The sequence below is a fragment of the Protopterus annectens genome, chromosome 11.part0, assembly GCF_019279795.1.
Source record: "Protopterus annectens isolate FY-2018-M chromosome 11.part0, PAN1.0, whole genome shotgun sequence".
Taxonomy (NCBI): Eukaryota; Metazoa; Chordata; order Ceratodontiformes; family Protopteridae; genus Protopterus; species Protopterus annectens.
Window position 1 is genome coordinate 191,753,521 of NC_056745.1, and position 16,533 is coordinate 191,770,053.

Here is a 16,533-nt window from a genome sequence, read left to right on the forward strand (position 1 = left end):
GGTCTTAATATGGAATGTAATTGGAAGCTGTTGATTTGATTTTTTAATGTTCTTCTCTCATTGGGTGATTGGTTAATTATTATGTATATTTAATTACATGTGTTGTTTGTTAATTTATACACCTTGAATGCTTTGCTGAAGTGCTGGAGAGGGATTAAAGCTTGTTTTTAGCTGGTTCCTGTCTATTGTTCTTTGTAGAAATAAGGAAAGAGTCCAACTGGGCATAAGTAGACTTGGAGAAAGCACATGACAAGGTCCCAAGAAAGCTGATTTGGGCAGTCCTGTTGTGGTTCAAAGTCCCAGAAGCATTGTTATAATTAGTGCAAGCTATGTACAAAGATCAAATGTCTCAAGTACAAACAGTGTTTGGTGTCACAGAAGGGTTCCCAGTGGGAGTAGGTGTGCATCAGGGTTCAGCTCCAAGCACACTGCCATTCATACATGCGATGGACTACATTAGCAAACAAGTCAGAGGGGACAGATCAACAAAGAGGCTACATGTGGACAATGTGGCATTACAGGCAAACTCTCATCAAGACCTTCAGCAAAGGATAGAGAAATGGAATGCAAAACTGAAGGCACCTGGGATGAGACTGAGTACAGATAAAGCAGTTGTAATGGCAGAAAATGGGGGAAATCAGAAGAAGATGAGAATAGAGATACAAGGGAAAATAGTAGAACAGGTTAAAAGCTTCAAGTATCTGGGAGGGGTGGGTGAGGAGAAGGGAAGTCTGAATAATGAGGATTTCAAAGCTAAAATCAGAAGAGCTGCAGCCAACTGGCACAGAGTGTCAGAGGTAGTGTATGACAGAAGAATTCCAAAGAAGCTGCAAAGTAAAGTGCACAAAATAGTGTAAGATCAGTACTACTGTAGTGTACAGAAACCTGGACAGTAAAGGAGGAGCAGTTGAGGAAGCTAATGGTGATGGACATGAAGTGCCTGAGAGGGGTGGTAGAATGTACACTGCAGGACGTAAGAAGAAATAAGGACAAAAGAGCAGAAGCCAAAACAGCTCCAGTTTAAGAAAAGGTCAAAGGGAACAGATTACTGATGTTCAGCCACATGTGCAGAAAAGCAGAAGACAATCAGGTGAAGAAGATTTGGAACAGACAAGAAGAAAGCAAGAGAAAATTAGGGCATCCAGCAAGGAAGTGAATGAATTGTATGAGAGAATACCTGTGACAGTCAAGCATGAATGCTGAAAAAGATAGAAGAGTGGCATTAAATAAAGAGAGATGGCAACAGTTCACACAACACCTCAATCCCATGTAGAAAATGAGGATTGATGGCACTGCTTTCAGTTGAGGAAGTCAAACCCTGCACTTTTGGTTTGAGAGGTAAACATTTTAACCATTATGCCAAACCCCAACACATGCTCAGCTGAATGGCAGAATTTATAATAGATAATTTTTCTAAAGTATAAGGTGGCTTCAGAAGCAGAATTGTTATTCCTAGGCTACTGCTAAGTAATTCAGTCTAATTTCTAGGCTGCTAATTACTAATCACACAAGTTAAAAGGTAGGGGATATTCAGAAATAAACACTTTGCAAACTGGTGTGTTTAAAACATTCTCATTTTTATAGAAGATGGCTAGATATGCCTCTAAACTTAAGGTTTCTGTACTTTAAGTGCCAAAAACATGTTTTAGGCAAATCTAGCTACACCCTGTGAAAGATTAAGCATTTAAAAAATAGGCCAGATAGTGTTATCACTTCGCACAGCACTGTTTGTTTTTAAACATCCCAAATGTTTGAAAATAAAAGGTACAAAATTTTACTGGGACAAATGGTTTCTATTATGCATTATTTTTAACTATCTAAAAACATATACATGCATAATATTAGTTGTCCTGTAGTGAAATTAGTTCTTACCTCTGTTAACATTACCAAACCAATCAAAAAACAGATCACAGCAATACACAGGATAAAAAGTTCACGTCGTTTTCCCTTCCGGAACACATGAGGAAACATGTCGACTACTGCTGTCACAAGACTCTCCACGCACACAAACTGAAGCAGATAATAAAGGCAGCTTAAGACTTTGCTAATATTTTGTAAATTTGATTTCACAAAGCAACTGATAATTCAAATACAATGTAAATACCATACAAAATTCTGTGGTGTCAAAAAAGAACATTTTCATTCTTCCATTTTACTACTTTTCAAATAAAATTCACATCTTAATTAAATAGCAATATATCTTCGATCTCACACCCAGGGCTTTCTTGTGTCTGTTATTTGCATATGTGTTATTATTTTAACCTTTGATCCCATAGCCTTTCTTGTATAACATTGTTAAAGATGGTCTAGTCTGGTGGTATAACATTTTCGTCACAAACCACTCCATATGCCCACGCATATTCACACACTTTTCCTTCAGAAGAGTAAACAGGCAGTTAATTTCAGTGTTCTTGTATTACTTCCTTTATCAAGCTAGGATTATCAGCCCTTTCTTACCTCATTTTAAGCATATCATCTACTTCCAGAATCCTTCCTCTAATATTTTCTGTAGCTCCTATAGCAATGGTGGATTAATCAGAAATGCAAAGCAAAGAATTACGATCAAGTTGCTGATCCTAACTTGGATTCGAGTCAAGAACATATAATTTTAAGTTATGATTCGATATTTACTTCTTCCATGTTCTACTAGCTACAGAAATATTAAAAAAAGTGGGAAGTGCTGTGCCAGCTTTGAAAGCTGGTAATGCAGTCGGGAATTGCTTTAAGTCTTTATATATTCTTTGTGTAAGTGAAGTAGTTGGCACCTAGATACATTTTTAGTGAGTATAATGTAGACAGCAGACAGAAACAAAGTTGAAATTAATTTATTTCATGTTCTGCTGCTATTTACACTGAAATATTCAATAAATAGCATTCCTTGGTTAGTGCTATTATAACAATAGATGGATGTTAACAGCATAGGGTGTGTTTGTTAAGCACCATTCTACGTGCTGTTAAGGTCAGGTCTCGCGCTATAGCAGCACTTAACTAGAATGTCATTTAACCAACATTTGAGTGCAATAAAGGTGCTCCAGTCACTACACACATACATGTGTGTAAAAATCAAGAGTGTGTGTATGTATCGGCTACTCGGAGACGGGACACAGTGCACTGGTTTCACAGAGAGGGTGGTGGAGGTCTTGGCTTAGAACACTTGGCTGAGGACTCATCTCTACAGCTGTGGTCAGTGTGGAATCTTATCTGGGGCCTAGTGAGAGATTCCCAGGACAGAAGTGTGTTCCCTTGTGCTCTTAAGGGAAATCATGCTTGGTGCAGAAAGCTGAATCTGGAAATACTGTGTTTATCTATTTTTGTTCCAAGTGAATATCCTTCACTAGTGTCTGTGGTGAGGATTGAACACTCCTTGATCACTGGGCCTAAGGAGGGATGCCACAATATGTATATGTTTATATATATATATATATATATATATATATATATATATATATATATATATATATATATATATATATATTTATGAGTCCCCTTCACATGATCGAATTTTCACAAAGTCGACTTTTATATGGCCGAGACCATATGATCGAGTTTTGAAAAGCCGACCATGGGGAACCGCTATCTCTGTACAGTGCGGAATGGGAAAATTTCCCTCTTCTGCACTGTAGTGCGATCTCAGAGTTGGTATATTTAAGTTATGGGGAGTGTGGGGGACAGTTTTAAGGTAAGCATTTCTTGTGTTTTTTTGTGTTTATTTTACATGTTCGGCTTTCCGAAAGTCGATCATATGGTCTCGGCCATATGAAAGTCGACTTTGTGAAAAGTCAACCATGTAAAGTAGACCTATATATATATACATATATATATATATATATATATATATATATATATATGTATACATACACACACATACACATATATATAGACATTGCCTTTATCAATTTCAGTTTCTTTGTTCTGTCTCACCACTCATTCCAGCAATGATCTCTTTGCAATATTAATCCTTTTTATTATATCTTTTTACATAAATTTGTCATCTCCTTTACCCTTTCTTGCTTTTCTAAGTCTTTAAAAATGATGTTTGTTCTACCTTTCTGAGCAATAAATGAGGTTTTCTTATCTAGATGGCTCAATCTCTGCTTTGTTACCCAATAATCTTTTTGCACTAGCTCCTTTCTTACCTCAGTAACTTCTACATTATAAAAAAACAGGGCCATACTAATAAACCAAATTTGCCCTTGTTCCTGTTTAGCTTACTTTTTTTACAAAAAAAAAAATCCTGGTCAACTTCTTGTTTTTTTTTTTTAAATAAACTACAAGTTCACATTTCTGAGTGCAGCTCAGCCTATGAACTACTTAAAATAACAAAACGTGAATCTTCAGGCACACTGAATACTGACATCTAAACAATAGCCTCCTATCTCCCTATGCTGCTGTGACTTGTGGGTTGTTATATTTAGTACCATAGGATGCAACTTAAAAGTTGGGTCTATTGTGTGTTGCAGTTGCTGAACACTTACATGTTTGGTATGTCTTAATAACTCCACACATAAAACTTCAAAATCATTTGTAAATTGGATTGATCCCTGACAATGGCTTATGGATTAGAGGCTAAATCTCCACCATATGAAATCAAAGAACATACTCTAATCCAATGCCCACACTGAAAACACAGAAACTGTCCTTCCTGATGAGAAGTGATGTGGTGTACCTCATTCTATGCTCTTTGCCCTTGGTTGTAAATTCTGACTTAACCTGTCCTCGATGCAAGGATACTAGTATGAAAAATGTCAATCACTACTGATACATTTAATCTGACTGTAACAAAAATCATTTCCCTTGAAGGCTGTGAACTAATGGGGCATGGTTCTTCATCAGACACAGCTTTTCATTAAAGCTGATTCTACAAAGGTCTGAAAACGTCTTGTAATAAACAATGAAAGCGCTCAACTATAGTCTAGTTGGGGCTCCTTTTGCAGTGTGCTATCTGTTACTGCAGTGGCCAAGGTCTAATTATAAAAGAAGATGCAATACATCACCACTTAACTTCATGGTGTTCATTGATTTGTTTGTTTTAACTGTCCAGGGAGCCTTTTCAGCCATGACTCAGGCCAATATGCATTAAAAAGGTACACAAAGTAAACATACATTACATGTATGGGAAATATTAATAAACAAATACATGAAACGTAAAATATCTGTTACCAAATCTTAAGTAGGAGTCCATAAACACATTATAGGAATAAGAAGCATTAATGATTTAAGGAGCCACTGAAGTTAGCTCAACACATGACTTGGCATATGGAACCACATAAGAGCGTTTAGTGTTGAGATACATACCTGGCTGTCAAGGCCCAAGAAAATAATCATTAAGAAGAAGAGAACGGACCAAAGCTGTGAGAGTGGCATCATGGTAACTGCCTTTGGATATGCAATGAATGCCAGCCCCGGCCCTGTACCAGGAAAAAAATGTCACCCATTTAAACAATAGACTTTTCAACACCCATTAGCTGTCAGACATCATCAGGCTGTCAGTTACTTTCATCACTTTTGAAAAGTGTTTATGCATTTCCTCGTGGTGACTTAACAAGTTGCAAAATTCTGCGTGCAGTCATTAGTTAGTATGATACAATTAAGCAAATGCTACCTATGTGTTTAAAATATTAACTGGGATCACTCTTCATTAATAAGATATTCTACCCTTTGTATATATGAGGTAGCGTATCTATTTGGCTTTGTAAAACCTCAACACCTGTCTAGTTTACAAGAAAGACCGCCTAGTTATATACAGCAGGCTTTTAAAGCTATGAGGTCTCAACACATTTTTGCATATCTACTTTGATTTTTCCAAATTCCATTTGCACAATGTTTGACTCAGAGAAAAATCAGTAAGCCAAAAAAATAATTTTTAGGAAGACAGGCCTAAGTCTGCTGAGTCTTAATATTAAAAAAAAAAACAAATGAAGAAAACAAAGTTTTCAATTAATTCCACACTGGATACATCACATAACAAATGCTAGCTGTATTTCAAGAGCTCAGCCAGTTACCAACTCATTCATATTCCAATGGACAAATGCCAAATACAAATATACAGTCGAAAACAAACTGAAACTTTCTGCAGGTGTACTGACCTGTATCCGTACTAGACCCACATTTTAAGTAAAAGCAAGCAGAACCCAATAGGACTCCTGGAAAATTTCATGCCATGACTCATATGGGATCAGTCTGATAAAAATGGATGGTATATACACCATCGCTTTTGTTTTTACTAGGCAGCCAGACACTGAAGCTGATACAGGATAATGTCCTATCATAACAGGTAAGTAATACCATTTCACATATGTAATGATGTGCAGGTTAATTTATTTTTGTCTATCCTTCAGCACATTTACTTCAATTTGCTTCAGTTTTAGGGGATAGCAGACTCTATCACTGTTTATTTCTTAAAATATACAATTACAGTGGCTTTAGGGCTAAAGATGGCGAATGGCTTTGGGTTATGAGATTTTGGATTTGGCTATGCATAAGGCTAGGGTTAGTGCTTCTATGCATAGGTTTCAGTTTAAGGTTTTTCCCTTTTTATCTGCCTTTCTTTCTTCCTCTTCTTTACACTATATCTACAATCAGGTTCTTGTAAATATTCCTACTTGGGGATTATCCTGCCGCTATTGTATTGGATGTTTTGAATCTTATATATAAATATATTGTCTTTGTTGATTTCATTTTATGTAAATGTTGCTTGTCACTATTACTATTGTAATTTTTAGTCTTTGTATTAATTACTGTTTTTTGCCATGGCTGTAATTGTAATTGGAGCGTTTCTCCTCGGGTCTCCACTGAAAAAGGGCCTTTGGCTCAGTTGGATCAACCCGGTTAAAAAATGGCAATAAATAATTAAATAAAATAAATATGGACTGTTGTGAGTGACAACCTGGAATGTCTACACATAAGTCATACATAAAGGGTATCAAAGGCTAATCAAGGTTATTTGGGATTCAGAATAAAATGCAGTTTTGAACTACTCTGTCTCCATTTTACTTGTTGGTGTTTAGGATATTGCTAATTGCCTTGCAGTGGATATGTCATAGTTTGATCTAGCAATAGGACTCCCCTCCCCAATAAGCCAGCTGGGATGGAATCCATTTTTTTTCTCCTTCCGTGCCGTGAGGGGTGACCTACCTATTGTAGTTGCGTATAAGGGTGGCTGCTCTTTGGAACAATTGTTTGAAGTATACATGTTCTCTGTATATGGGAATATCAAGCTCTAACGACATTGTAGGAGGGGTTTAAATAGTTGGGCACTGCCTTAGCATGCTGACAAGGAAGATCAGTCTTTAGATACTATTTTTACTGCTTCTTTTGGTGAAGGTTCCTGTCTCATTATAGGGACATACAGTCCCACAGAGGAGGGGCGCCTTAGGACAACATGGTCATAACACAGGCAACTTCCAAGATGACAGCCAATGAGCAGCACACTGATTGGCACTCCCCTAGTGGGACAACAAACAATACTGGTAAGAAAGTCAGTAAAGTTATTGATTTTGTAAAAAGGTTTACTGGCTAGTGAATTCACTGCTTGAATATCAGCAAGAAAACACAAGGAAGAAGTGAGTGAAAACTGAAGAGAAAAGGAGAAGAAACAAAATGACTGAGCAGAAGGAAGCAGGTCAGTTTGCAACACTGGTCCTGGAGATGGTTTCAAGCAGTTTGGAAGAAAAAATACATCAAGTACATTCAGAGGTGTTCAGAATCAGTACAGTGTTAGAAGAATATATGAGATTAAATGAAAAAAGGCTAAAAAATAGAAGAAGCATTACCTTACTATTCAGATGAATCGATTAAACTGCAGAAGTCAGAGATTGTATTAAAAAGAAAGGTGACAGAGACTAGGGCTTTTGAAGAAGAAATGTTACAAAAATAGTGGAATTAAAACTGAGATTCTCAGCTATTTCCAGAGAACCTAGAAGGAGCTGGCACTACTAATTTTAATGAATTTGGATGAGTAACTGAAATGGTGCTCCACTATGGGACTTCCTAATTAAGGGGCACTGTATATATTCTCCACTGTCTTTAGAAAGAATTTGAGACCTATTATAGCCAAGATACAAACATATCAGCAAAAAGAAATTGCTCTTAACATGTGTGACAGATGTTGAAAATAGGCGATGCTAGAATTCTTGAGGAAAAAAATATTCACTGGTTACTATTGTCATGAAAGGAGATACTGCCAGCACCGCTGTCTGGAATTTTGTAAATAACTATATGTCATTGGTGAATATTGAAATGATTTGTGCAAGAAGCTTGTGTTACAACTGTATTAAAACTGCATGGTATGTGTATATCAAACTGCTGGTACAGAAGTGTGCGTTGAAAAGGTATTTTGTAAAGTACTGAGCTTATAGATGTATCCACAGTGTACCCTGCTGAAAGAGAACAGAAATGTACATATGCTATTGTAACTGTTTAAATGTATATATTTTAACAGTGGAAACTGGAATACAGCAGGTTAACTTCAGAAAAATAGCTGAAATTAAATTACTCTATGGCTACACAATAAAAGATGATATATTTCAGTTTCAATGCAGCAAGGAGACACACTGTCTAGAACTAGTGAATCTTCTGTATTGTCTTGAAGTGTTTTATTGCTTTATGACTTCCAGCATACTTCCAAAGATCTGAGGAAAAGCCTTTGTCTATGTATTTTTACAGGTAAATGCTAAATGCTACCAGCTGGCATCAATGGTTGTTTTAGCCTGGGGACTAGGATTCAGATGACAAGTAATGTCATTTTGGAAGTTATCCCAGCAATAATATTTGAGATATTAATTTGAGAACTCTCTGAGAAAGACACAGCATTCTGTATTATGTCTTGGAACTGACAACGTCAAGATCTACTCACCATGCCATGCTCTGTAAGTAAGTTAACTAGGGTGTACTAATTCTCTTAGATTTAGTCAGGAATATAGTGATGCATAGTTTTGATGTTTTTCTTCATGTATTTCAGACTGTCCTGCAATGTTGTTTTAAATATTTCCTGTGATTGTAAACTCTGATGTCACTGTAAATATATAATCAGTATTGTCTTGTTTTTTATTATTATTATTATTATTATTATTATTATTATTATTATTATTATTATTATTAAATATATTTAAACCTTTCACTGTGGCTGATCTGTATACAGATATCTAAGTTCTAAGAGTACTTGCCATTTCGTGACACAGTGTGGGCCACTCCCAATAGCCTTGCTCTTGGTCAAACTACTATTTGCATTGATAGTAAAATTACACAGTAAGATTGGACACCCTTTGTTAAGGCCCTTAAATTAGCTGATAAGAGGTTCTGGTGGCAGTGATAACTATCTTATAGTCAGCAGCATCTCATCAGAAGCGAAGCAGTTTGCAGGTAGAATTGATATTAGGAAGAAATCCATCACATGATGTCAAGACTATGGGTATGAGGAAGAAATCCATCACATGATGTCCAGACTATGTTTTGAGTGAACTTTTCAATGGCTCTTTGAGACTTATAGTGATTATCCTTAGAAGGGCAATGGCTTTGTAGCCTCATGAGAATGGAAGGTAAAGTAAAAAAATAAAGAAAACAAAAGATGGGGAAAGGGATGCATTTTATACTGAATACCATCCTAGAGGCTACAGAAGTAATTAAATGGCCACATAATTATTTTATTTGTAAAAGGATAGTCAAGAGAAAAATCAAAGAGCTATTTTAAAAGTTAATATTTAGCCAAATGTACAAGTTATTGTCTACATAGGTTCATAGGTAGGTACTAGGCTATCAGCCCTGGGGGGCCTAGCCAAAAGGTACCCTGGCATTTGCCACCCAAGAAAATTATTTTCCTGTGCCACTCTCAAGCAGAGCCACAGAACTGATCCCTGGGGTGAATTTCCTATCTCCCATCCAATCATCAAGATTTTTCTTGAAGAGTGCTAATGAGGAGCTTTGTTTGATATAGATAGGTAGTTTGTTCCAGAGTATGGGAAGTCTCTGGGACAGGAATCTATCCCTCCAGCACATCCTGTTTATTGTGGTGACAAAGTTTAGGTCCCTAAAGCATGTAGCACATAGGGATTGGGATTTCTTTAAGTGGAGCATGTCCAAAAGCTCTGGGTTTGACATAGCTTTGTGTGTTACGCAGAGATCGCCTCTAAGTAGGCGATATGTAATGGAGTAAAGCTGCAGTTTTTTTAGACGGTCTGCGTAGGGCATCTGTTTGAGGCCAGTAATCCTCTTTGTGAGGTATTTCTGCAGCCTTTCCATTTGTTGTAGATGTCTTGTGAGGTATATACCAAAAGGGGCATTGTACTCTATAATGGGTCTAATGAGTGACAAGTAGAGGGGAACAATGACCTCTTTTTTCTTGGATGAGAAATATTTTGTGATGAGGTGTGCCACATAGAAGGATTTCCTGACTACTGTGGCGATGTGATTATCAAAGGAGAGACTACTGTCCACCTGTGTCCCAAGGTCTCTTATCACACTTTCAGTGTTGCGTAGAATTAAGGTTACCATACGTCCGGGTTTCCCTGGACACGTCCTCTTTTTTGGGCTCCTGTCCGGGCTGTTTTTGAACATTTTAAAACCCGGACAAATCACAGAATTTTCAAAAAGCAGAAATCCCTATTTCTGAGTTTTTTCTCCGCTTTGTTTTTTTTTTTTTTTTTTTGATTGGCTCGTATACCAATCAAAAAACGGAGCTCTGTTCAATGCGGAACTGCTTGATGTTCCGCATTGAACAGAAGAGGGTCCGCTGTGCACGTTTTTGATCCCCAAACACGGACCTTTTTTTTTTTGCTCTTCAACCTAAGAGGATGAAATAATTTTTTTCGTCCTCTTTCACATATAAAGAATTATGGTAACCCTATGTAGACTACCATCTATGTTGTAGTTCGTGGGTACAGAGTTTTTAGCAAAAGGGATGACAATGCACTTTTTGGCTTGAGGCCATGGCTTTGACACCAGGCATCTCTCTCAGCGAGGCCCTTTTGTAGGATGTCCACATCTTTTGGACTTTTGATTATGGCTCCTAGTTTGCAGTCATCTGTGAACTTTGTTAGCCAAAGACCTTCTATGTTAGCCTGTACTTCAGAGAAGTAGACACCAAATAGGAGAGGACCCAGGACTGATCCCTGTGGTACTCCACTTGTCACTGGTCTGAAGTTGGATTTGGAGTCTGCTACTTTCACAGTGTGGGTTCTGTCAGTAAGCCAGTTGTCAACCCATCTTGTGACATAGGGATTTATACCTAGTTTAGTGAGTTTATCTATAATTCCAGAGTGGGGGATGGTGTTGAAAGCCTTGGCGAGATCTAGATAGGCTGTGTGAACCACCGTACCCTCATCTGCGGCTTTGGTGACTGCTTCAAAGACGTTTATCAGGTTTAGGAGCCTTTTACAAACCTGAAATGGGTGTGGTCCTGAGTTTGGATATTACCAATGTCATTGTTTATAAGTTCCATGATGATACATTCCATAGCCTTGCAGATCAGGCTCGTCAGGCTAATGGGGTGGTAGTTTCCAGGGTCCGTGGTGGCTCCCCCTTTGTGGAGTGGGATAACCGTCACTGTGCACCATCCAGTGGGCACATAGCCTGAGGTGAGGCTATGACTGAACATGGTACTTAGGTGGGGTGCCAGTTTGTTCTGTAGTTCATGTAGAACACAGCCTGGGATGTTGTCAGGTCCCATGGATGCTATGTGCTTGGCTTTGGAGAGTGTGTATTTTACCTGTGCAGCTGTGATTACAGGAACATTGCATTCTTCTGGTATAGAGATGGGCCCTTTAGGGGATGAGAGGGGGGTAAAGTTAGCACTGAACCTATCTGCTAGGATGTTGGCAATATCAGTTGGTTCTGTATATTTAGTGCCATTGTGCTGTAACTCAGAGCAGATCTGAGTGTTGCCATTGAGATTCTTGACATAGCTATAGAATGCTTTGTGGTTGTCTTCAGAGTCAGTGGCGATTTTGTTTTAGTAACTAGCTTTGGAGGATTTTATGAGGGAACTCAGCTTCTTACTGAGGCTGACCAGGGAGTTTCTCCAATCATGGGATTTTACTCTTTTTTGCAACAGTTTCTTTCTTCTGTTGTAGAGTTTGTTTATGGCAGGGGACCACCAGATTGGCTTCCTTTTTTTGGAGGATAGCATCTTGGTTCTGTTAGGGATTGCATGATCCATGCACTCGTGTAAGTGCTTATAAAGTTCATTTGTGTAGGATTCACCAGTCATACCTCTACTGTAGGTCACCATGGGTGTTGTGAAGTTTACCACTTCTGTCTTAAGAAGTGTGAAGTTGACTTTTGAGAAATTTTTTACTGTGGTTTCCCTAATGGGGGTGGGGAGAGATGTGAATGTCTAGGGTGATTAGCTTGTGGTCGGATCTGACCAAGGAGAAATTGACCTCTGGTGTGGAGCACCGGTTGCCCATGTTGGTAATAACCAGGTCTAGGATATTGCTGCCCCTGGTGGGGGTGTGGATTATTTGATCCAAGGCATTTGAATTTATGAATTCCAGAAAACATTGAGCACAAGAGTTGGTACATGAGTAGTTTTCCCAGTTAATGGAGAGGTAGTTGAAATCGCCCATTATTAGGGTGTTAGGTTGTACCCTAATATTTTCCAGTGTATCAAGAAATGAGGAGTGGGAATCCTGGGGCATGGTGGGGGATCTGTAGCAAGCTACAATTTGGATTGAGGCCTTGCCCAGAGTTAGTTGCACTTTGGATAATCTCGGATGCATTATGCTGAGCAACTAGCCTGGAGGTGTGGATATCCTTAATGAATATGGACATGCCTCCGCCTTTAGTGTTACTGTCCAGGTTAGGTGGCCGAAAGGTATGGTATGAATTATAGCCTGGTAATGCAGGGGTACTCTCTGGATCCTTGAACCAGGTCTCTGTCACTGCACAGATGTTGATGTTCTCCATTTTAAGGAGTGCCTCGAGTGAGTGCATTTTGAGGTTTAGACTTCTAGCATTGAGTAGCAATACCCTCAGATTCTTCTTGCTTGTACCTGTTATGGTGGTGAATTTTTTATTTGAACCTTGCCTAAAAAAGGCACTATAGGGATGGCTGGAGCCTTAGCCAGTATCCGGAATCCCAGGGGCGACAGCTGCAGGCCATCTCTGGCAAAGCATCGTGGTTTGTCGATCATGTCATCCCAGGCAGACAGATACTGGATCTCCTTAGAATGACACCAGAAGCTTAGCCAATTGTTGAAGTCAATCATTTTGTCCTTGTACTATGGTATCATACTGGGTAATGGCAGGATGCTACTCAGGACTAGGGTCATACCTGCCTGGGCTACAAGATCGGACAGCTCCTCCATGTCCCTTTTCATGTAGTCCAGGGAGGTACATCTCAGGTCATTCACACCAACATGGACAATGACAGAGTCTTATTTGTACTTGTTGTGGAGTGACCTGAGTGCATGCATTATGTGGTGGATCCTGGCATCCGACAGGCAGCTGACAGTAACTTTCTCCTTGTTTAGCCTGATGAGTGAAACATCAGTGTGTCTGACTATAGAGTCACCTATGACTAGAGTGTTTGGTACGTTGTTATGCCTTATGGGGTGTGGTTGAGTGGCACACTGAGTTTGTGGGCTATGTGTCATTTGGGTTGTGTTGGGGGATGGAGGTTGCTTGTGTTTCTGCTTTGGAGGTCCCTGTTGCTTGGGCCGGTTTTTACTGAGAGCCTCCCCAAATGTAGGTGTGTGTTTTGTGTTTCTATGTGCATGTTTTGGTGGTGCAGGTTTTGAGGGACTATGTGCTGATTGTGGTGTGGTGCAAGTGTTTACCTTCTCCTCTTGACTGTCTAGTCCAGCCTTGGGTGAAGAGAGCTTTGCTTCCAGTTTGGCTATATAAGTGTATCTCTCACAGGTTGTAGTGTTGGGTGGTAGGAGTAGAGGGTTGTCTGTGTACATGAGGCAATTACTGCATTGCCCCAAGATGCCCAGATTCATCAGGTAGACAGGAGAAAACACCAGGAGCTGACCCTTAGACATGCCTGGATAGCTACTTATTTGTTAAGTACTAGAAACTGTTTTCCTCTAGACAAGTGAGGAAAGTTGAGTGCTGTAGTAATTTGTAGCTTATTTAGTGCTTACATTAAGTTCTGAAGAAGTGCTGAGCTCAAAGAAACAGACTTGAGTGCTGAAACTCAAAAACTAGCTAGTTCTAAGAAACAAAATTAAGCTAGAAGGCTTCCCTCCAACACAAAAAGTCTTGGGGGCTCAGAAGCCCACAAATAGTCCTGGACAGAGCAAATCTGTATCCAGACTAGACTACTCACAGGAAAGGCAGGAAACAAGGTTAGACTTTTTTTTTTTTTTAGTGGAAAGAGAGAAAGGAGGAGCAGAAACTAAGCTGAATGGCCTTCTCAAATGTTCTCCCTGTATTAGGCAGAATGAGGTAATAACACTAGACCGGGAGGAGTGTCCCAGATCAAATTTACAATGGGGCGGGCAACTGCAAATCCACCAACTATAAAAACAGCATACAAATAGGAAGTGAGTGTGGGAAACAAACTGCAGAAATGTTTCTCACAGCAGAAAAGCAGCAGTGAGCCTTTAAATGAAAGTTTTAAACAGATAAAGGATCCTCTAGAGAAAGCTTTTAACTGCAAACAAGTTATCAGAATCAAACAACCCAAACAGATGCTTAATAAAAGTGGACAATTTCCAGTTAATACCTCACATACAGTGAAACTAGCTAGAAAAATATACAGTTGACAAAGTGCTATAAATAACTCGAAAAAATTTCTGAACATTTGGGAGGTAAACAGAGATAAGACAGAAACAAACATCAATTTCTTTCAGGGTGACCACAAGAAAAAACCCTGCGTTAGCATAGTTAACTTTAGCTATATATGTGCAAATATATATGAATGTATGGGATTACCTAAAATGAACTAAACAGCATAAGATTGACAGTAAAAATATTGACAGCAAAATATCTAAATTATCTAAAAGATCTAAACTGAAAAACATCTAAACCCAGAATATTGACATAACTGAAGTTATTATAAGGAAGGGTTTATACTCTTTCCCTACTGTTGTGCGACTTCAGAATTATTTCATTGGACTTGTTTAAAGACTACAAAGACAACAAAGTGCAGCACTGCACTGAGTAATGAGAAGGATCAGTGAGGTGTAAACTGGTACAATGATCTCCCCGGAGAGACTATACAGTCCTTTTTGAATTAGATGCACTAGTACATGTGTTTTGACTTGGTAGATTTACCATAGTCAGACTTTAAATTACAGTCTACCATGACTTATAGATCTTCTGTATCATTTTTATGGTTTGACCATTTATTTTATAATCTTAATTTGCATCCCTTTTGACAAGTCTCATTATGCTACATTTACTGACATTAAAGGTAAGGTCATTGCTACCGCAACAGGTGGGTATTTTTTGTTGATCAATTTGGAGAACTTCAGCATTATTTAGTAAAGTGTACCTGGTTATCCATAAGCCATTTCCTTCCTCCATATCTGAAAGTAATAGTCTGAAAATATGTGATCCTAGTATACTACCTTCAGTGACACAGCTAGTAACCCCTGTTGGGAGAAACGCGTAAATCTGAATTTGACTTTTTATGTTCTTTTGCTTTATTGGTGCTTTACTCACTAAATTACATCTGAAATGACATTGAATGCTACTAATTTGATAAGTATTCCTCTGTGTGGGACAGTGTGAAATAACTTTATCAAAATCAACATAAACAGTATATACTATCAGCCCTTCATCTAGTATTGATGTTATATATTCAAAATAAATACCACAAAACTCAAAAGGCAAGTTGTCTCAAGTACAACCACAGTAAGCCATAAGTAATAGAAGTAGGTAATTAGTACCATTTTGGATAAGCTCCATCATGTAAGTACTCTTCAGCACTATATGCTGTGGTGCAAAGGTAAGTATCCAAACATTGGCAAAGCACTTTAAAGAAACCAAACTTACTTTTCATATTATAAGACTAAGCAGTAGTTATTCCTGATAGTGACATTTATACAGCATAGCACACACCACACAAACAACACACTATAAGTTTCTACAAATAATTTCTATCTACTCACTCAAATATTATCATCATAGTGATGCCTTTACAGTAAAAGCTGATGAACTCAAACATGAACAATAAATCTAGCCTTTCTACATTCATGTGTAGACATATAACAATGTACTGAGTGTAGCAGCTACGCTTATACAAAACGCAGAAGATTTATTAGATGGTAGAAATAACAATGCTTTCATGTACTACAGTAAAGGGCACTGTGTTATAATGTTTTTAATACCTACATTACATAAACATGTAGAAAGCAATCATTCCTGAAATATACATAAGTATTCTATGAGTTCATTTCAAGCACACATATGGTATTTGCATAGATGTAATAAGGAAATATGTTTGTGATCATATCACGTGTAAAATATAGTGTGATTACAGATGAATACAGTACGATGTTGCCTACTTTTATCACATTTCTTCTCCATGCAAACATACAAGTGGATAGGTACTATAAAGTTCTGACAAAAACAGGAATACCCGCAGCA

General features: G+C 38.2%; 1 protein-coding gene across 1 annotated transcript in view; it reads right to left on the bottom strand.

Annotated features, from left to right (window-relative positions):
* Window positions 1–16,533, bottom strand: part of LOC122815260 (sodium- and chloride-dependent GABA transporter 2-like) — a 942,619-nt gene that overhangs the window by 95,865 nt on the left and 830,221 nt on the right. The window contains exons 9-10 of the mRNA XM_044087611.1: window positions 5,296–5,408; window positions 1,873–2,010 (exon numbers count right to left, since the gene is read on the bottom strand). Of these exons, the coding sequence (XP_043943546.1) occupies window positions 1,873–2,010; window positions 5,296–5,408 (251 nt within the window). The remainder of the gene's footprint in view (window positions 1–1,872; window positions 2,011–5,295; window positions 5,409–16,533) is intronic.